At 46.6% G+C, this 20,944-nt stretch overlaps 2 protein-coding genes across 4 annotated transcripts in view; one reads left to right on the top strand and one right to left on the bottom strand.

Moving 5' to 3' along the window:
* Positions 1 to 3,125: 3,125 nt before the first annotated feature.
* LOC309595970 (voltage-gated potassium channel KCNC1-like) lies at positions 3,126 to 9,923 on the bottom strand (the record flags this gene model as incomplete). Its single annotated transcript, XM_082323604.1, has 3 exons — positions 9,852 to 9,923; positions 4,542 to 5,079; positions 3,126 to 3,929 (listed from the first exon to the last, which is right to left on the bottom strand). Exons 2-3 carry the CDS (start codon positions 5,031 to 5,033, stop codon positions 3,126 to 3,128), a joined length of 1,296 nt encoding a protein of 431 aa, XP_082179730.1. The 5' UTR covers positions 5,034 to 5,079; positions 9,852 to 9,923.
* An 86-nt stretch (positions 9,924 to 10,009) lies between these two features.
* Positions 10,010 to 20,944, top strand: part of LAS1L (LAS1 like ribosome biogenesis factor) — a gene marked incomplete at its 5' end in the record, with an annotated part of 33,068 nt that continues 22,133 nt past the window's right edge. The window contains 7 exons of one of the 3 annotated variants that reach the window (XM_082323391.1): positions 10,010 to 10,206; positions 10,706 to 10,831; positions 11,020 to 11,089; positions 12,285 to 12,366; positions 13,375 to 13,566; positions 15,465 to 15,511; positions 18,689 to 18,798. In XM_082323391.1, coding sequence (XP_082179517.1) covers positions 10,010 to 10,206; positions 10,706 to 10,831; positions 11,020 to 11,089; positions 12,285 to 12,366; positions 13,375 to 13,566; positions 15,465 to 15,511; positions 18,689 to 18,798 — 824 coding nt within the window. Of the gene's footprint in view, positions 10,207 to 10,396; positions 10,612 to 10,705; positions 10,832 to 11,019; positions 11,090 to 12,284; positions 12,367 to 13,374; positions 13,567 to 15,464; positions 15,512 to 18,688; positions 18,799 to 20,944 lie in introns of those variants that run through there. The other 2 variants (XR_014229395.1, XM_082323392.1) reach the window with 2 other exon arrangements.

The following is a 20,944-nucleotide window of genomic DNA, read 5'->3' as shown; positions in this document are numbered from 1 at the left end:
CAGGGCATCAGAAACAGCTTGGTCCTTAACCCGCTGTGAGACAATTTGTGTTAAATATTTTTAAGTGAAAGAAGAAAGAGTTTTGGAATAGGATAAGAAAACAAGCATTGGGGGTGAATGTAGCAACCTAGGAAGATCGTGACTTCTAAGCACAAAGTGCATGGCATGGCTAGTTAAGGAAACCACCCACCTAAAATCATATCTGGGAGTCCAATACAATCCGTCCCCATGCCAGTGCTCTCATCTACTCCTAGATCACCTGTGGCCTGAGACCTGACTCCCTACTCCCACCCAAGCACTGCAAAAGAAATGGAAAGCTGATCAGAGGCCGCAATTACCAGCTCCCCACCAGGGCCAAAGGAGCAGGTCATAAGCACGGACAAGCCTCAGTACCTTCGTTGGGCTGCACTGGAGTCCTCAGGGAATTGTCCCACAAACTGCTCTTGGGGTGGCTGACACCAGCAGGCAGCAGTGCTTTTCCCTCATCGCTCACTGAAGCACAGCTCCTCGCAGCGCTCCTCTTGCTTGGGAAATCTGCGGCCAAGAGGCTCCACGAGAGAGGGAAGCGTGGTCTAGATAGGGGAGGGGACACTCAGCTGCTTTGGCAAAGCCGTATTGCCAAGAACAGGCCCCTTTTCCCCATCACTTTTGCACTGTGTGAAGCTGTGGTGGTGTTTCCCAGTGACAAGTAACTCCTCATCCTTCCACACTGGGGAGCACTGGGAACATGAAAGGAGGGGGAGCTCTATCTACTCCATGCCGATTCAGAGGTCAGGACAAGTTAGCAGCACTGGTCAGCATGTGCAAGGGAGTTTTCTGCTGGGAAATCCTAAGCTGTTTTGCAGGAATGTATTCTTTTTACCAATATTTTCATGAAAGAAGTCAAAAGTGCTCTTTCACATATGATTTAGCTTTAGGTAGTCTGGTGAGGAGCAGGGATTGGACTCGATGATCCTTATGGGTCGCTTCCAACTTGAGATATTCTATGATTCTATGAAAAATGGTTTTTTTTTTTTACTTTCTGATCAATAAAGATGGAAGGATTTTGATGAGCTAAAAATGCCTCACTACATCTTTCTTATTCTGGACATTACATCTGTATTAATACATTATTGTATTCGCATGTTAAACACATGCAGACGTTTTCTCCCGTTTTGCCTTCATTGCAATCAAGTGGTTTTACCGAATCCAAATGAGACAATTTGGTATTCTCAGAGTGATTGTTTCACTCCGGACCTACCTGGTGATCACTGGGCTGTGTGACCCTGGGAACTGTCACTGGACGGGATCCTGACCCTGGTCTGCAGGTTCCCTTCCTGTCACCACGAGCTTGCCCCCCGATGAGGAGTCTCGCCTGAATCTGGCTGCCATCTCCGGGTCTGCCTGTTCACCTCACCTCACCTGGTACTGTGCAGCTGGGTCCCGGCCGGCAAGGACCCTGCTCTGGGGGTTGCGGCTTTGTGCTTGACTCCTGTGCTGGCCCCCACTGCATCCTGACAACCTGATTCTGAAGAGATACCCAGTTTTTGACTTTTTATTCTGATTGAAAATAAAAGCACATTACCAGCTGCTGGGAAGTTGAATGTTTGGGTAGGGGCAGCGCACTGATGTAAAATGCCACCAGTTTCTCTTCCTCTCTGTTGTGAATCCCTGCCCTCTCAACACTGAAATCTGCTACAGTCTGCTGTCCAAGCACGTATCCTCTCCCCTTTTTTCAGGAAGAGCCTGCCATGCCCTCTGTAAGGTTTGTGTGCCCACGGCCCAGCTATGAAAGAAGTGACGGCACAGCAGTCAGGCTGACATGAACAGCCTGTGCTGGGAAAGCATCTCCTCCACGATTTCTAGCTCCAGGACTCATCACCAAGGGCTAAGTTTGCTGCACTGAGCTGGTGGCAGATGAGCTTGTGTTAGGGGTTGTTTCATCCTTGTGCTTACCTTCACCTGGGAGCACGACCTCTTCTTAGGGACAGACAAAACTTAATCAAAATTGCAATTAAAATACAGCCTTAATGAAATTTAAATACATGTTATTGTATACAGAAATTTTTACTTACTAAACAAAATAATCTTAGCACATCATCCTGCTATATAAACAATGGGATGTGGTTTTTTTTCAAACCTCAACAATATTTGTTATTTCAAAATTAAACATAGGTAACAATTAAGACTATCCAGTTAAAAGATAAATATTGCTAGTTCATATCTATGCCTTAAGAAAGTAAATGACATTAAAATTATATTGAGTACTGTAGATTAAGTTCTTCCTTTCAAACAGCAAAAACCATATAGATATTTTGGCTAATAGCTCAGTGCCTTTGTTACATAAAAATCAAGAACTGTTGAAATGCGTTGATGCACTGCAAGTGTCCAATGAAATTTTGATCTCACTGAGGTCAAGGAAAGGTTGCCATTGACTTCAGCAGCGCCAAAAAGGATTTGCTGTTGGAGGGCTCCCTTGCTGCTACCCGAACGCCACAGCAATTCCTGTGAGCCCGCAAAGCAGGCTATCAAACAGGGCTGGCTCTCAGGACCACAGATACTCAGTTCAGCCTGCTCCCTTCTGTACACCAGTGTGTGAGTGCAGGCAAATCAGGCGTACTCGCGTGTTTTGGGAAAACGAAGAAACAGAACGATGTTAAAAAAAAAAAAATAGCCATGCTTCCTCCTCACTGTCAGAGCAGGACCATGCGCAGATTTCCTTTCCCAGCACGCAAAATGAGATTATGGTCTGCCAGGTGATGGAGGGCACAGCTAGCATCATGGGTTGTACGCCAGCTGAGGGAATACACTGCGGCCCCAGGTCATGGAACTGGGCTATGTGGTCCACATTCAGGATATAATGCAGCATCACAGCCCATCTCTGAACAGCTAGATGAGAGAGAGAAACTGTGGCATTTAAAAGAGCATGGGATGAAGTGCAATATGGGAAAGACCCATGGGATTCAACAGGTCTGATCAGTTGTGTATCAGGTACTGCAAGGCCTGAGGCCTCACCAATGGTTTGAAATATGCTAAGGCAGCAAGTAAACGCAGTAAGAACTACTTGCACTCCCTTCCCATCAAAGGGAATAAACCATGCTGAAGGTTTATTGCTAAAGGCAAAGGGGAACAGAGGTTCCGAAGTGTTAATGTTTCTTGCTCCTTTTCAGCTTCTGTTTGAAGATAGCAATGTCATAATAGCTTTTAAATTTCACCAGGAAAATGGGTATTGGGATGATAATAGTTAACATGCCGAATACCGCAGCTAAGGCTGCCGTCACTTGGCCAACTGTAGTGAGAGGGATAATATCTCCGTAGCCCACTGTAGTGAGTGTGATCAAAGCCCACCAGAAGCAAACAAGAATGTCAGTGAAGTGCAGCTCCCCTGTGTAGGAGGGATGGCTCCCCAGCAGCTCCCCATAGAAAAAGAGAGAGCCAAAGAAGAGCGTCTCAAAGGCCAAAATCATCAGCAGGATGCAAATCTCTCTAAGGATAGACTTGAGGGTGTAGCACAGAACCCTGAGGATCAGTGGCGTTTCTATCAGCTTGGATATCTTCAGGAGTTTGAGGAGATAGACAATGCGAACAAAGCCCAACCAAAGCCCCAGGCTTGGCATTCTCTGAATCTGCCCAGCCACAAAGAGCTCAATATAAACTGGGAAGAGGGAGAGGAAGTCAACCACATTCAGGGGGTTTTGGAAGAACAACTTCTTGTCTGGGCAGAAACAAAATCGCACAGAGAACTCAAAAGTAAACCAGAGGACACAGAAAAGCTCCAGATGAAGCAAGTAGGCAGCTTGGTGGTAATAGGGCTCATGGTTGTCGTGGGAGACCTCAGAATAGCCAACAGAGGTGAAGTTAGCAGTAAAGAACTCAAATTGTGCCTTGGTCTCCTCACAGAATATGATGACAATTCCAACGATGAACAGCAGAGAAACAAAAGCCAAGCACTGCAGAGGGAGGAAAGGGCACACATGCAATTAGTCCAACAAACAAGTATCGGATAACCTCACTGCCCCACCACAACCCCAGGACCCCCTCCACAGGCACAGTGGCACAATCCCAGACTAATCCTTCTCAAATCACCATCGTTTTGCTCACATGGAGTGCATTTTCTCCTTCCAGATTTGAAAAATAATAGCGAAGACCGGAGTCAAAGAACAAACCACCTCAACTCCTACATTGGAGTTTGTAAGCAAGGGGAAATGTCTGACAGCTGGAGTAATGCGGACAGACTCACAGAGGGCCTCTTCGGCACTAAATGTTGGCTCCAGAAATACCAGCAGCACAGAAAACGTCCTCTGCAGTCTCTGACTTGCCTTTGTTGTTCTGCATGCCTGACATTTTAAAGAGGCATGGAGCATGCATTTTGTACAGAGAACAGGCACAAGAGGAGAGAAGAAGGAGGTGTCTGTTAATGAGAAGAGAGAATTTTATTTTCTTTTTTAATCTGGGACTCAAAGCATACTTATCAAAGCTATGAACCCATTAGCATTTTTCATGGGCCCATTCCAATATTCCCAAAGGACACAGGCTGTGTCCATCTCCACATATAGTATTACCTTAGCACTGAAAGAGGAAAAGGGTTTTTCGAATATAGACCAAATCTTTGGCTGCCACCTGGTTCGCCAGCTGAAATCCCTTCTTTCCGTCTGGACTATGAGGCACTGGTCATCAGTCTGTTCATTTTCATCCCAAACATTAAACTCCTCTGGCTGCACCTCTTTGTTATTCAGCTTCAGCCAGCAGCAGGATGCTAGCTGTGTCTCATTTATTTCCCAGAAAGCCAGCTCTTCTTCTAAGACTGACCTACAGGTATCAATGGGGCAGTGGAAATGTTTGGTCCTATAATAGTTCAACACGTAGCTGAAGATCTCAGCACTCCTATCAAAAAAGAACTCTTTGGTGGTGGGATCATAGTCGTAGATGCTTGGGGCATGGGGCTCTGTTAGGCTGCACAGCTTGGTCCCTGGGAAGGTCCGGAGGGTGCTGCTGTATGTCTCGTATCTGACTCCCCCAATATTCAGGATGATTTTTTCCTTGGAGCCTTCCATCTGTGAGGGAAGAGGGAGGTGCAAGTCCTCATAGGCTCTTCTTTATCTTCAGTCAAAAAGAGAAGAACACAAATTAAAAGAAGTAAAGTAAAGAAAGTTTTGGAGCAGGAAGGTTTTCCAGGGTACCTCATTCCAGTGCTTTTAAAGCACATTTTGTACCTGAAACCTGCATCTCCCATAGGGACGAAGGCACTTCTGCCATTCCCCATCACGTACAGTGCCTGTTCCTAGACGCTGCTCCACGGCCATATTGTCTGAGCCCTTTTCAGGAGATGCATCAAACAAGATGACAGACATCTGGTTTGCACTGCTCTCTCTCTCAGCTTCTCCCCATGGGGACAGAGCACACAGTCCAGAGTCTGTTTCACCACATTTGTTCACATACTGTAGATAATCATTGCAATAAACCCATTTCAGGGAAAGAACTCATTCCCAAGACATTCCTTCCACTATCTCTCCCCTCATCTAGTTCTTCCATCTCTGCCCCCAATTTCTTTCTCCACAAGCAGTTTCTAGCAGAGACCTCCATGTGCCACAGAGGTAAACCAGTCATCAACAGCTTATTCTCCAAACAAGTCTTTAAACATCATCTCCTGTGTTGAGCCTGGCATAACAAGTTTCGCAAGAGACCCTGCTGCCTGGTGGGAACATTTATGTTGTCTGACTTATGCTTTTTCCTTGAGTCTTCCCTGTACAGAGTCCCACTGAGCCAAATCACCTTTCCCTCTGCAGGAAGCTGCTCCTTACCTGGAATCCTTACCAGGATTCCTGGACTAGACAGAAACGCAGAACAACATACTGCCTCCTCCTTCAGGCCTGGCTGACATCTCAGAATAGCACCAGAACCTGCTGCCAAGGCCTCTGGCACTGGAAAGCATGTTCAGTTGCTTATTTCCTGTAATACAACCCCTGTTTTGCTCTTCAAAATCCAACATACCTGGGAGAAACTCAAGCCCTGCTTTATGAACATTATTCTAAGAGCAGGGGGGAAGCCAAGGATCTCTGTAGCCTCAGGAGCAGGTAGGAGAGGTGCAGAATAGGAGCACTACGTTCTTGAGGAAGTGACTAGGGCTGTCTTTCACCTACACCTATCCACTTCCGACTGTCTGTACCCCTCCATTTCCCCTCCTCCATTCCTACGCATTTCCATCCAACCTTCTCTTATGCCCTGCATTTCTAGTTCTGGCCCCTCTCTTCTTGTAACAGAGCAAGCCTGTCTTTCCTGCTTGGACTCTCTTACCCAGAGACGGCTGCTCAGTGTGCTGAGACCATGCACACAGAAAGTCCAGTTGTCCCTCCTCCCTTTTTTGCAGAAAGTGCTGAGCATGGGAGTCACAGGTCACTTCTGTAACAAACCTTCCCATCCAGGATCAGCAGGGAAACAAGCCCTGCACCAGGGGAGACTCCCAGAAGTAAAGAACTGCACACAGCACCTCGTTCAGCTTTATCAGAAAAGCCTGAAAGCTGCAGCTTGGTCACACACTCATTGCACAAGAGAATTGCTGCCCATCTGCTGCCCTTGACAATCCCAGCATACGTGAGGCTTGATGCAGCTTCACCCTAAAACTTCCACTAACTTCAACGAGAGCAGGATTGAGCATAAGGACTAAAAGTGAGAAGGCATTGCTTAGTACTTGCTGCACAGGAATCCACACAGCGTGATTCTAAGCAGGTTAGATTAATTCAACACTCAGCAAATCTGGAGTTACATTAATGGCCTCTGTTGCCTAGCTCTCTACAGAGCACAGTGATTTTTGAGATCCCAGCTAAACTTGCCCTTATCTGCTTAGAATGCCAGATACCTCTTGCTCAAACATAACAATCCCCATGTGAGAAATGAGCCAAGAAGTGCCATTTCATATTCTTACCTTGGTGCTATTGCAGCAACTCTGCAAGCAGAAGAAAGGAGAAGAGACTGGGAAGAACAGAGGCAAATTCAGTGAAAACAGGATGTTCGATGGCTGGTCTCCAAAGCTCAAGTCGCATAGACGCCAGAAAAGAAAACCAGCCAATAGCACTGAAAAGATGCAGAGGCCCCTCTCCCTTGTTCTCTGCCCTATCAGCAGTCGCTCTGCCCGCTCCAGGGAACAGCACTCAAACAAGAAGGCAACAACTGCCAGGCCAGATACGCTCCGACTACTCTGCCACCCGCTGCTCTACTGCCCATCGCAAAGGGCCACGGCGTTTGGGGAAGACACGGAGCTCAAATGTCTTAGGACCAACTAGAGATTGAACTCTCAAGCCACAGAAAGGCAGAGAGAGCATGGTTCTTTCTTGGCTGTGCCTTGTTCAAGTTTGAGTCAAAAAATAATATAGAAAACAACAGGAGCAAACAAACAAACCAAAAAACCACCTGACCTCCCATTTTCTTGTCACACTCTCTCCTTTTCTGGTTCAAAGGGCTTTCTTCTTCATTTCTGGATGACCCAAAGCTTAATCTTTTGCACCCACTCATTTTAAATGCATTTTTTTGTCATTGATTCCTCCAGGAAGAACATTACCCTGACACTCTGAAATATCTTTTCTTTTAAAAAATAGGGTTTCCATTTAGGCCTTTTACCTAGATAGCAGTCTGGTTCTTCGCTCCTCATTGGCACTTCACCTGCAGGTGCAAGTAACCTCACTCACCCTAACCATCCAGATTCCCCAAGTACTACAGGGACACCACAGACAATCCTGGCCTCTTCTCTCAGCCAACACCTCAGCAAGGCTGCAGAAACTAGAATGGCAAATTGCTGCCAATCTTGTGTGGGACATTCTGGGCAACAAGCCATCTTTGCCCATTACCTCCCAGTTGTGTACTGAGCAACCTCGTAGCCAGACACGGCAAGCAGAGCACCAGCAGAAGCGTAATTCCCCATAGACCCGGGCTCTGAAAGCACATGAAGCATGGGAAATCTATGCGGGTTCAGTCCTTGCTCTCTTCCATCTCTACAACAGACACCAACTCTTTACATCTTTCTCCCTCTCCACAGAGAATAAGAATGAAAAATACTCCTTTTAATTTAGTTTCTGTTATGTCTCTGAGGTTCTGGAAGCCAGTGATCCGATCGAGTTTGATGTATTCTATCTGTTCCACAGCACCACAGTATTTGCCTTTTACAACCTTTGCACTGCACTTGATTTCTGAAACCCAGAAATAATCTGGCAAGCGAAATGACACATGGTGTTCCTGTGCTCTGAATAAGACCCTTTGATTGCAGTAAACAGCTTGTTCTTTCAGAGCATTTTTTAAGCAGATGAAAAGTGCAACTCCATTTCCAGAGAACAGGGCCTTATTCCAAGTTTTCTCCCTGCCTCGTATCTTCTGAGAATTCACTTTCACTGCACGAAGCACTGCGGGAGTTTGGCGACGAATGTCAAATCTGTTCCCTCAACCTTACACTTCTTTTGAGCAATGAAACTCTTGTTTCAATCTGGCTTACATTTATTAACACCAAAGAACAAGGCAGACTTTTAGGGGGCAGGCAGGGCGGAGGAGATTGAAGCTGTAATGAACTGAGGCATTTTTCAAAGATGGTATTTTAACAGAACTCATTCAGCATTTCTTTCCCATAATCTGTGGTACTTAATAAAATAAATATTTCGTACAGGTCAGAAGTTCTATAATTTTTTCTCATTCACGCATATTCAGATGCACTTGGTCTCAACTATATTAGTCTAAATTAGGGGGGGCTTCGTTAACTGCATTTGTGCTAGAATATAAGAGGAGCTTTATCTTTCCAGTATAAGCATTTCTTCAGAGAATGTTCATAAAAAGCAAGTGATGATGATTAACAGTTTTGCAAACAAAATCTTGCTTCACAATACTGAACAAGAAAGCTTAAGCTATCCTGAAGTCCTGACAGCCCTGGGGAAAGACCAAGCTAGTCGTTAGGTGCGGGAGGTACCAGAACCTACAGGTGTAGCTCTTCTACTAGCAAAACCAGCGTGAGTAGCTTCTGCGGACTTCCACCTCCAGTGCTTCTTTCCCATCCCATCTTTCAGTCCTGCCTCCTGCCTGACCTCTAACACAAGCGTATTCCTGGGATTATGCAAACAGATCAGTGAAAAGAGAAGTTTAAAAACAAAGCCTCCAAAAATAAGGTGATTTATAGCCTGGATCATTTATTGATTCAGCCTACTGCAAAACCTGTAAAACGCTGCAACTGGAAAGAAGAGCCGCTAAGTCTTCTGCAAGTGCAGGTACGTCCAGCCGAGGCTGGAAGGCCAGGGGCGCTGGAAGGAAGGCCAGGGGCGCTGGAAGGCCGGCCAGGGGCGCTGGAAGGCCGGCCAGGGGCGCTGGAAGGCCGGCCAGGGGCGCTGGAAGGCCGGCCAGGGGCGCTGGAAGGCCGGCCAGGGGCGCTGGAAGGCCGGCCAGGGGCGCTGGAAGGAAGGCCAGGGGCGCTGGAAGGAAGGCCAGGGGCGCTGGAAGGAAGGCCAGGGGCGCTGGAAGGCCGGCCAGGGGCGCTGGAAACGTCCCCGCGGCAGGCGCCGCTTCCAGGGGAGCCGCCCCTCGCCCTCCTTCGGGCCCCCGGCGGCCGCCGCCGTCCCCGCAGCGGCAGTTCCGTGCGGTCGCGCAGATACAGCGCCGAGCCCCCATCCCCTGGGCACAACGGGGTCCCTGCCGCCGCCGCGGGGGCCGCGCTCCACAGCCCACCGAGCCCCGCGTCCTGCCCCGAACGCCGCCGGCCGCCGCGCCCGCCCGGAGCCCAGGCACATCCCGCCGTCCCCCGCTCCCCCCGCCGCGCAAGGGCAGAACGCGCCCCTTCCGCGCCGCCCTCGGCGCCCCCGGCCCCTGCTGGCGCCGGACCACGGGCGCTGCAGGGGAGCCCCCACCTGGGAGACGCCTCCTACGGCCGCCGGGCGATCCCGGCCTCGCCCCGGGGCCGCGCGGCCCCGCGGCGGCCGCCACCGCCCGCCCCGGAAGCGGCCCCGCCGCGGGGCGGGGAGCGGGAGCTCGGCGCAGGCGCGGCGCGGGCGGGAGCGGCGGCGGCATGGCGGGCCGGGCGGAGCGGGCCTGGCGCCGCGGGCGGCGGAGCCCGTCCCCGGCCCGCAAGCGGCTCAAGCCGCTGCGGACTGTGGTGGCGTGGAGGGGCAGGGCGGAGTGGGACCAGGTGATGGTGGGGCTGTACTGCGGCGACAGCCGGCTGCAGCAGGAGGCGCTGGACCGGGTCTCGGCCTGGAAGAGTCGGTACGGGCCGCGCACCGCTCCGCTCCGCCCCGCACCGCGGGCAGGGAGCGCCCCGCGGGGCCGGCGCTGCCTTCTGGGCTGCCGCCCCGTCCCTGCAGCGGCCCTGCCGGCCCTCCGGCCCCGGCTGCTCCCGCCGCTCTCTGCCGCGGCCCGTAGGGCGCGCGGGGCCCGGCCGCGGCTCCCCGCGGCTGCTCGGCGGCCGGGGCCGCGTCTGCAGCACGGGCGGGCAGCCCCGTCTGGCGGGGCGCCTGCTCCAGGCCGCGGGCTTCGGGCACGCAGCTGATGCAGCAGGCTGGCCCCGTGCGCACCAGGGCAGGCAGGAGCCCTGCACACCGCTCCGAATAAACGCCTTCTGGGAAGAGCCTTTGCTGCTGTCTTTCTGCATACCGTTTCTCCGGCTGTCGTGTACCACACCGCCAAAAGTAGCTGGAAAGCCACGCTTTCTGCAGAGGGAAAGTATTCTTGTGAGACTGCTCACCTGTTTTTCCTTTATATCTAGGTATGGTCCCAAAATGCCTCTGGCAGTGGATTGCACCGCTGAACTGATTCGTTGCAAGGTCCTGGATTCGTCTGGCAGATTGAAGTCGCATGAGCTCATCCTCTCTTACGGGCTGGCGCTTGTAAGGTAGGGCTCGGACGGCCTGTGTGCTGTCAGAGGGGGGACCCGGACAGGTAGCATTACTCAGCTGTCTAATTTCACTTTGCATCTCTGGGACCGTGGTATTGTACAGCATGTGGGGGATTTGTCTCTGGGGTTCCCAGTTTCTCTGCAGCTCTTGATAGTCATTTATCTCTCCTGTAACCTGCATGCAGGTTTGTCAACTTGATCACAGAAAGGAAACAGAAAATGGTCAGCATTCCTCTGAGACAATTAGCCAGAGAGGTAAATATTTAATAAGAGTTACTCGCTAACTTGTGTATATACAGAGAGCCTACGCATTGTCTATTAACACTGGGTGGAGGGAGTTGGGGGGGTCATTCTTTTGTAACCAAGCAATGGATATAGATGCCAGTTCTTTCCAACTGCAAAGTTTTAAAGAGGCTTGATGTAACTAGATCTAAAACTTTGTTCTTTAAAGTCAGATTAGGAGTAACAAAGGCTGATGACCATTAAAGCATTGTGAATCGCATGTTAAAAGTCTTGATTTACATGTAAATAGTCCCACTTGGCATATACACCACACGTTTTTGTTTCTTAGCTGCGGAGATATAGAAGAAGAGCTAAATCTATGGTTTATAAATTCTAGCCTTTGACAAGCAAAGTTATACATAAAAAGCACTTAATCACATTTGCAGACATTTTCATCTTATGTCTCTCGCTTGAGGTGACCTTCTCCACTTCTGTGTGGAGGAGGGAAGATTCAAGGTGTAATTGTAGTAGCAGGACCAATTTGAGTCCTTTTGTTGCTAGCTGCATTGAGCATCATACCTGGGTCTGAGCAGCAAGTTTTGAAAGTGAAGAACAGACAGTATTTGAGACTCTCCTATATAGGCAGTCTTGTCTGGGGCCCCTATGTGAGAATGATTAATTGAATGTGGGGGTTTTTGGTGGATTTTTAAGAATGGTGCTGCTTCTCACCTTTTAAAACTGATCAAGATTAAAAATAGAAGTCTTGCATAGTTAGTTAGTTGTCCTTAGGAAAGTTGCAAAAAATGTATGCAACTTAGAGTGTGTATGATTTGAGTATTATATATGATATGATTTCTATCTTTGATATACAAACTGTCATCCAGAATGTTTCATCAGTTTAAATATAATTTAACCGCTGCTCAGTGTCTCATTAAATTATACACCGCACCTCTGTCTAAAAAGACATCTGTTGTTGCAAGTAACGTTGAAGAACTTAAACTGTAAAATCCCAAGTTTGTATGGATCCTAGGCCACGGGAGGAGTGGGATGAGAGAGGAGGGGGTCTCGCCCACCCTGGAAGGGGGAAGCTGGGGGGCTGCGGTGCAGGCGTGGCCCAGAAGAGGCGGTTCCCGCCCAGCAGAGGTTCTCTGCAGCCTTGCAGGGCTGCCTGCGGTTGTGGCGTGGTGCAGCAGGAACTGTGGGGTGACACCCGTGGCTGTTCTTCCAGGTGGATATCCCCATCTGGGTTGTGGATCTCCGTCACGAGCTGACCCACGGCAAGCTGCCGCGGCTGGCTCTGTGCCGCAAGGGTGAGTGCTGCGGGCGGCGCTGGGAGGGCCCGGCCTGAGCTGGGGTGGGGGCAGCAGTGCCGGTGTCGCAGGCCCTGCGGGAGCGCCCCGACCTCCATTTTGGGGCGCTGCAGGGCAGGCAGCGCCCCTCCTGTCAGGGAGAGTTGTGGTGTGAGGCACCGGGAGGGCTTGCCGCAGCCCTGTGGGCGCCGCTGAGCTGTGTCCGGTGGCCCCAGGCCGTGGTGCATCACCGGGCAGGTGTTCGGAGACTTCCTCCTTCCCCTGAAAAAAGTACCTGAAACAATAGTTCGGCCCTCGTGTTTCTTTACAGCACAGGGAAGGAGGTAAATGCTTTTCCTGATGGTTTAGAGATACCTGAGACTCTTAAAAAATCCCATTTAGGGCGAAATGCAGTAGGTACTGCAAGCCTGAACGAATGACCAGCTCACGGCATTTGAAGGGATTCCTGGGAATTTTGGGTTAAGCACTGAGGAGCCAGTTAAATAACCTTCAGCAGGGTCCTTGGATTGAGTTGGGTAGTGAAATAGTGATGGGAGAAAAGGGGTTTTCTTTCCAGTCTATCTAATGTATGCCTGGTGTAGTCTCTGCACAAAAAATTTATGCTATTGTTATAGACGCTATGTTTATCATGGTGATACTAAAGAATTGACTCATTTTCTCATCAGAATGCCGCTGCTGGGACTTGGTTTCTGCTTAAATTTGGCCTAGCTTGGGTGAGGTGCAGCACTATAGCAGTGTCCAAACTTTTTTTTGCCAAAAAGACAGTGGGTGGGTGTTACCAGGCCTGTGATACTGGGTTGTGGGGGTTTTTTGTTGTGTTTTTTTCTTGTTTTCTTTTTTAAACTCATTCACCTTTTCATTAACGGAGTTGTATGTGATTTCAGGGTTCATAACTCGTTAACAGCATTTCTTTTCACAATGCAAGTTAGCAATGTGCCACCTCTGTTATTTTTTTTCAATAACAAAGAAAACCTCACTGAGAAGAGAATGTTTTCTGTGCTCTCTTAGGTTGTGATGTTGTGCTGGACTGGCTACGAAAGACGTATTGGAGCCGTCAGCTGGGCAATAACTTGTGTGAAGAAAGCGAGGACGAGGAAGAGGAGCAGGAAGGGGTGGAAGCAAATGCAGAGTTGGACAATGATGCATGGGAGATTCGAACCCCACAGCATGAGGCCTGTCAGAAACACAAGGAATTCCATGGTAGGTGTCCCTAGAACCATGGCAGATGCAAGGATTAGATATGTCCCGTGCTAGAGAAAGCAGTTTAAAAGTGTCGTCTTCTAGCCCTGACAATGCATAAAGGTACACCTCCAGCTCAGGTTTTGGGATTCTTATTTGGGCCTTGGTGGACTCTTGGGGTGACTGACTTTTTTGGTATTAGCTCACTGACTTTGTAGCATAAAATCTTTTACTTCTATTGAATATGCAGTATCCTAATCAGTAGCAACAGTTATACTGGGGTAGTTTAGGACCAAGCATTGTGAAAATTAGTTGTAGTGTCTTGACAGCCAGAGTTTTGGTATTGAGGCCACTGCTGACAAATTCGCTATGGTCCTTTTATAGCCCTCAAAACTTTGTAGATTCATAACTTGAGCAAAAGCAGGATAAAGGCAGTTCAGCCAGTTTCAAAATACTTTACATGTGGACAGAAAACTCACTAGCTGCCAATAGTATTAAAAAAAAAAAAAAAAAAATCACAGGTAACTCAACCTGGACATAATCTAAGATATAAAGTGCAAAACAATGGGAAAACTTTGGTAAAGTGTTCCAGTGGTTGCTTTACCATCACCAGAAGTCTTTGAACCCAAAATAACGAGCTTTTCTCAAAGTGAATTTCTGGTTTGAATGACTTACTGGAGGAAGCAGGAGTTCAGATTAGATGGCTGGTCTGCGAGTTTGAGGCATGTGAGGTATCAAACAGTACCTCAAACAGTAAAACAAATTAATCATAATTTTTTCTGACAAAACATGGCATGCCTATTGGGAGTAACTCACCCAACAGATTACGGCAGCCCAATCCAAGGTCCAGAGAGTGTGCAGAAATGCTGAAGTGACCGTTGTTGCTCCCTGGAAGGTCACACTAGGTGACTATAATGATCTTTCTGGCTTTAGGATCTATGGATTTGTTGCAGGTCTTTTCTAGATTCCTTTATAACAGACTCGTACATAGATACAGTAGCTGTGATCCAGAAAATACTAGCTAATTTGTTGTGCACTTTGAGTTTAATACAGAATTTATTAGACCAGTCCAAACCTAGAGGCAGTACTAAACTGTGGAATGCAGCAGCACTTACCACTTTTCTTGTCAGAGTATATGTCTGGGCTTCTGTCTGATTTCATGTTCAATGAGATCTAAACATGTGCTATTCCTTCCTCTCCCTAGAACACCCCACCCCCATTGCCGAAATAGAGAACCACAGAATGATACAGTAGATTCTGTGATTTATATGTCCAGAGTCGTGGAATGGCAATGGTATATCAATCCTACTGTTCAAATGCATCTGAAGTTTTATCTAGCTGATACTAGGTGATGGGCATCCTGATAGCAGGTGACAATGACACGTGAATGGTGAAGTCTTTTGAAAGACGTTGCTATTTCAGGTACAGTAAAAGTGGTCCACAGATAGAGAAAAGACATTTCATGTAGATGGTAAATAAAAGTTCAGTAAAGTCCAATAAGCTTATGGTTGGTTTATGAATAGCCACAGTGCTGTTGCAATGGATTTAAAATGCAAGTATAAGGAATACAAATATGCATCAGAACATGAGCTGCCTGCGGGAACAATTTCTTCCTAAACTGATCTATTTAGGGATTTTTTTTTTTTTTTTTTTTTTGGAGCTGTCTGGATTTATCCAACTTGGCTGTCTTTGGCCACTGTTAGTGATAAAATACTGAACTCCTAGTTCAACCTCACTTGATAAAATTTATGTTACTGGAAAAGTCTGGGAGCTGTAGGAGTCTTCAGAGTGTTGTCTGAATCAGAATTTATGACTTCATTTGACTGATGTCTTTTCTTGAGTGTATGTTCAGCAAAACTAGGCAACTTGCCCAGATGCAAAATTCCCTGTTTAAACTATATATTTATGTTTATTTCTAGAAAAAGTCAGAGATGTGCTGATATCCTACAAGAATGAGCAGTTTCGGGTAAGTGCAGTCTGATCATCAGCACTTTTGGTTCTTCTCGTTTCCTGCTTGGGGCAATAAGTCTTCTCTTCATTCTTGCCCAAACTGAAGAACTGGTGCTCTTGGCCAGGCCTCGTTTATAATACCTGAGTGCTGGCACGACTGAGTTGCTGTGCCAGGAGTTTATTTCATATAACTGCAGGGATCCCTTTTTTCTCCCTGTAGCATCCTCCCACAGCTAGAATCTGTCCAGAAGCATCAGTGACCCAGAAGTCCTATTTGTATCAGTGCTGCAGAGGTGGCAGTACGCCAATGTCCACAGTGCTGCCAACGCTTGCAGGTTGTGTACTCTTGCCTAAAGTAGTGCTGCCGTCTGGCGCGTAGCCCATAAGGGACCTGTGACTGCTGTGTGTGCGGAGGGAGGCTTGGTTAGTTCCTTGTTCAGATGTCACTCCTAGTGTTGTCATGCATGGCTTGCCAAAGTAAAGCTTCACTGCAGAGAACAAGCAAATTGAGTTGCGATGGTTTCTAATGTGAACACTTTGTTCATGTTTATAAATGAGGTATGTGCTTGTTGGAGATCCCAAGTCTTCCTTGTGCAGGCGGATAGTGCTCAGTCTGTTTTCGTTCATCCTAGTGTTTCTGGAAATTGAGAGCTGTCATTCAGAAGTCATTAGCCCATGTTTTCTATCGTCCATTGTGTATTTTTGCAGTGGCCCAGTGGCTGAGGTGCTGCAGTTCAGATTTGTGAATAATCTGCCCCAGAAATCTCTCTGCTCAGCTTCCCTTTCTTAATAATGGGACAGTTCTTAAGATGTGTTGAGAGCTGGGTTACAGACCCTGTAAAATGTCTTTGGATATGACATTATCAACATACTGTTGTTATTGGGGAGCTGCTCTCACTTTTGTTTCAATTAATATCATTAGGGGCTGAAGGAGAAAGTGTGCTAACATTCCAGTCAAGCGTAGAATTAATCAGCAATGAGAACTAGGGTCAGGAATTATATTGAAAATGAATGTCCAATTTCCTTCATTGTCTTGGTTTTGGAGTATATAACGTGATTCTCCTTTGTTCATCCTTCCCTTTCTGTAGTTGGTACTGGCTTATTTTGTACGTTTCACATTGCGTGGTAAAGGAGACAAATTGATTATATGTGGTGAGTGACCTCTTAACATATTAACAGAACAGAGGAAAGTATTTCAAACTGAATTGGAAAATGCAACTTCAAAATTTAAACTGGGCAGGGTTGAATGGGGGAAAGGAGCAGTCAGTCAATTGCTAAAGAGTCATTTCAAAGCTTTTGTTTCAAAGCTCATGTGAAACTTTCCTTATCCCATCAAAATGGTGTAAATACAGGCTGAAGAGTAAACTCTTATGTTATATGCATCAATTTAATTGAATGCTGCATACTGTGCTTCTGTAATTTCTCTGTTCACCCCGTAAGGCTGCCTTCCTTGTTGAATGATTTCAAGTGGTGCACTTCTAAGTCTGTCAACTGTGACAAAATACAGCTGAATTGTGAAAAATGAATGCTCTGTAGATACGTGTTGTGGATATAGCTTCTTTTAACGTATCATTTTTGCCGCTCTGAGGTACGCTGAATAAGGGTGGGCAAAGGGCTTGCCAAGATCTGTCAGTGGCAAGGAATGTTACTCCTTATGGCTGATACCTGCAAGTTCTTAACTGAACTAGTTTGTCTTTAATAAAAAACATAATACTTTTACGCATTAATAACTATTGCCACCAATTTGAAGAGATGCAAGCATATTGGTCCTTTGTTGGCCTCTGAAACTCTTTTCTGTACAACAGTAGACCTGTAATTTAAAAATGATTATAGCTGATAAAAAGCTCTGAAACTTAGAAATGGATTGAAAAAAATGACGTGGGCTTGTTCTTGTGCCCTTTAAGGGCAGATGGTTTGATGCATCCAAATAATTTCTTAACCATGACAGGAATTGGATGTTCCAAATATCAAATAAATACTACTTGAAGCTTTTTTAGGCTTATATTTAAACACTTACCCTGGACTGGCATAGCAAGAGTGGTACAGTATCTTTGTTAGTCTCCCTGCAGGGAGACTCAGAGCAAAGTCTCCCTGCATAAATGTATAGTCTGTCTCTAATCTTTTTCACATAAGAAGGAGAATCACTTATACCTAAGTCATCTTTATAACAGTGCAACTGTACAGTCTCTGATCCAGATAATTCTCTAGCTATTTTGTTAACTACTTATTATGCCTAAAAGTTTATATAAATCTAGGCCAAAATAAGCTCTGTCATGGGGGCTGTGTACTTTGTTGTCTGATTGTTCGTATGGGTAGGCTAGAGGTTCTTTAGTCACTTCAGGTCATGTATTTATACTTGATTTGTCATCTAATGTATCTTTCACATGCAGTGGTAGCTTTGCATATATAGGTTAAGAGAGGTAATCACAGTCCTGAAAATGACACCTTGGTTTTCCAGTCTCATTTTATATTACATTCCTACCTGGCAGGAAAAATAATTTCTTCTTTTCTCTCAGTAGTTATTGTCTTCTGAAAAGAATCTGCTACATACTTGTTGGTGAAGTAACATGCTTCATGCCCATTTTTTATAGGTGGTGGTGAATGGTAGAATTGCCACTTGGGTAGGTTGTGAGCGTAAGTAGAAGGCATGTCTTACCTTGCTGGACAGACTCAGATAAGGTATATATCAAACCAAGAAATCACTAACTTTCAGAGGAGTACTAACCTCCAACATTCTCTCTTCCATTCTTGGTAGAAGCTGGTAGTCTGTTTCGTGTATTGCTCGTATTCATCAGGTGCTCCCAGATGATGACAGGTTACCTAGATGCGTGTGTTGATTTGACATTTTGATCTACTGTATGCATAATATGACTGGCAAAACCTTGTCCTGAGTAGGCAACCTCATCCCCACCCCACATGTGGAGTTAATGATTCAAAATGAGCCTGTCCTGGTTTGTGCTGACGTCAGGGAGAGCAAGGTTTAGAACCAGAATGAGGATGCCGGGACTGTGACTTCTTGGTGCTGCTGCCTTTTTCATTCAGGCCTTTTCTGAGTATGACATATGAACTTCTGTGAGTTTTTTGAAGTACTGTGAAGTCCATGTGGCATACGCATCTTCTCTTCATAGCAATGCCTTTCTGTTCTCCATTGGAGCATATTTTCTGTTAATGCTTAGATTTTTCCTTCACTCAGGTTATGCAGACTGTGCAGTCTGTTTCGAAGTCTCGAGAACTGTGGTCAGATTCCTCTTCAGAAGTGGACTGGATTTTGGCTCAGATCAAAGACCTGATGCAAGAGAACAGGTACATCTCCGATAAGGAACTGAGGTGAAAGGTACATTGCAGAGCTGGGCCAGCAGACCTGTTGCACTGCCTCTTCGCCGTGTTGTTCAGCTGATCATGGAGAAAGCAATTGGTTGATTTCCTCAACATCTTTGAGGACTGAGTTGTTAATCTGCGTTAATGAGTAATGTTTCCTGGGCCAGATGGTCTCCCAGGTGTTGTCTCTGACTTAGCTGTGCTGGCCCCAAGGCATGTCAGCATCTTCAGTGTCTTCAAAAGCTCTCCCCACAACCTTGTGTAGACTTTGATTTCACAGTAACCGTTAGAATTCTTCAAAATTGCAGGGCATGGTAAAAGATCATAGGAAGTCCCTTTCCATATAGGAGAACTGAAGTAGTGAAGATCTTAAGATAGTCATGTATTTGAGGTCTTTCTAATGCTGCCTTGTTGGCATGCTCTCCTATTCGTTTATGTCTGTGCAAAACTTAGTTTTCATAACAGTACTGTCCTGTAAGTATATGATCAAAACAAGTACTTAATTTGGAAAATACTGTGCTTTTGATTCGCTTGCTGTGCACTGATTCTGCAAAACGTACTTGTGGTATCCTTTGAAAGTGTGTTAAATCACATTCTAGCCGTTCTTTGTCATCATCTTTCTAGGAACCACCTGTTGCATCAGCTCTTGCTATTTGTCCCATGCAGCTGCACAAAGTACATTCAGCCCCAATTGTGTGGATTTCCAAAAGAATCAAGAATACTTCATCTATCAAATTAAATCTTCCCCCAGAATACTCAGAATTTAGATGTTAGTGACTGCATTTGTGGCCTTTGAAGCACCAGTGTTTCAAAGTTGTCCTCATCCAGCTGCGAAATACCATGTGCTGGGGGGTGAATGGGGGAGTTGGGGCAGCTTCATTTTTGAAACCCTTGGAACTGATGGCATATTTGAGAATACAAACATTTGGAATACCCAGCCAGTTCCCGGGGCTCTGCAATGCTTGTTCTTTACTACTAGCACAACCAAACCATGCCAACGTTTTTCCCTTTAAATAATCTCAAGTTTCTATCTTAAGCACATCGCACTATATCTTTATATATTTCATGGGCAATTCTCAGAAGAACTCTTTAGGCTGAATTCACCATCTCAGCAGTGCCTAAACTGTTAGAATGGACAGCAAGTGAATGGGATGGGATTCTGACGCAGGGCTGTCGATTAAACCTTCGCTACTGTGCCGGTCTGTGCACTGGCTGGAGGGCAGGTGTGTGGGGAAGGGAAGCCTCTTTGGAGTTCTGTTCAGTGAAAAGATTACGGCACATGATGAGTTTTATAACATATGATCCCAATGTGGAGCCGCTGCTGGCCCAGGAGTGTGCAGTAAAAAGGGGAATCTCTAGTCTCTCTTTGGAAGTAGTAACTTTAAAACAAACGAACAAAACCCCAAACACCCTAACGTCAATAGCCACTTTTCTGCTTTGCAGAGGACTGACTGTCTCCGGAGCACTTCCCAACTCCAGGATACTGGTAGCAGTCCGACTTAAAGTCGTGCTTGTGTACAGCATCGACAGTTATCAACAGTTATCACAGCTTGTTGTAACTAGCTTTCCTGCTGATAAGCTTGGTTACGTTTTTTCCCTTGCTTCTGAAGGGTGCTGCTGAGCAAATAGCAAATACTCTGAGAGCAGCATAGTGGGGGGAGCCTGCGTAGGCCTGCTTGTGGTGTATCTGGCCAGTGGGCAAGTAAGAAAGACTTTGCTTTCCTGCGATCAGCCCGGCACCTCTGGAACCGTTTAACAGGCTTGGATTCAAGTGTGGCTTTAAGCTGCTTGAACCTGGTTCAGTGGAATGCTGTTCTGTACAGGGTGATGTCACCAGAATGCGGCAGGCTTTTGTGCATTACTGTTTCTACAGGAAACTCTGGTCTGGCAGATGTAGAGAAGACTTGAAAAGTAACCATCCCTCCCCCAACACCACCTCCAGCTTGGAAGGAATCTGTGCAGTTGTCATGTTCTGTTAAACAGCTTCTGTTAGTCCAAAAGTGCCTGTGCATGAGTCTTTTCTTCTGAAAGCTGTTATTGCGGATGAGTAGTTAAGATGCTTCAGTGTTGTTATTGCAGTGTGTAGGCTTGTGTCCTTATATGTTGGTAAGTCAAATGGAAGGTTAGACTT

Source organism: Platalea leucorodia (assembly GCF_965183815.1).
Source record: "Platalea leucorodia genome assembly, chromosome: 10".
Lineage (NCBI taxonomy): Eukaryota > Metazoa > Chordata > Aves > Pelecaniformes > Threskiornithidae > Platalea > Platalea leucorodia.
This window is presented reverse-complemented; position numbering and strand designations above follow the sequence as displayed.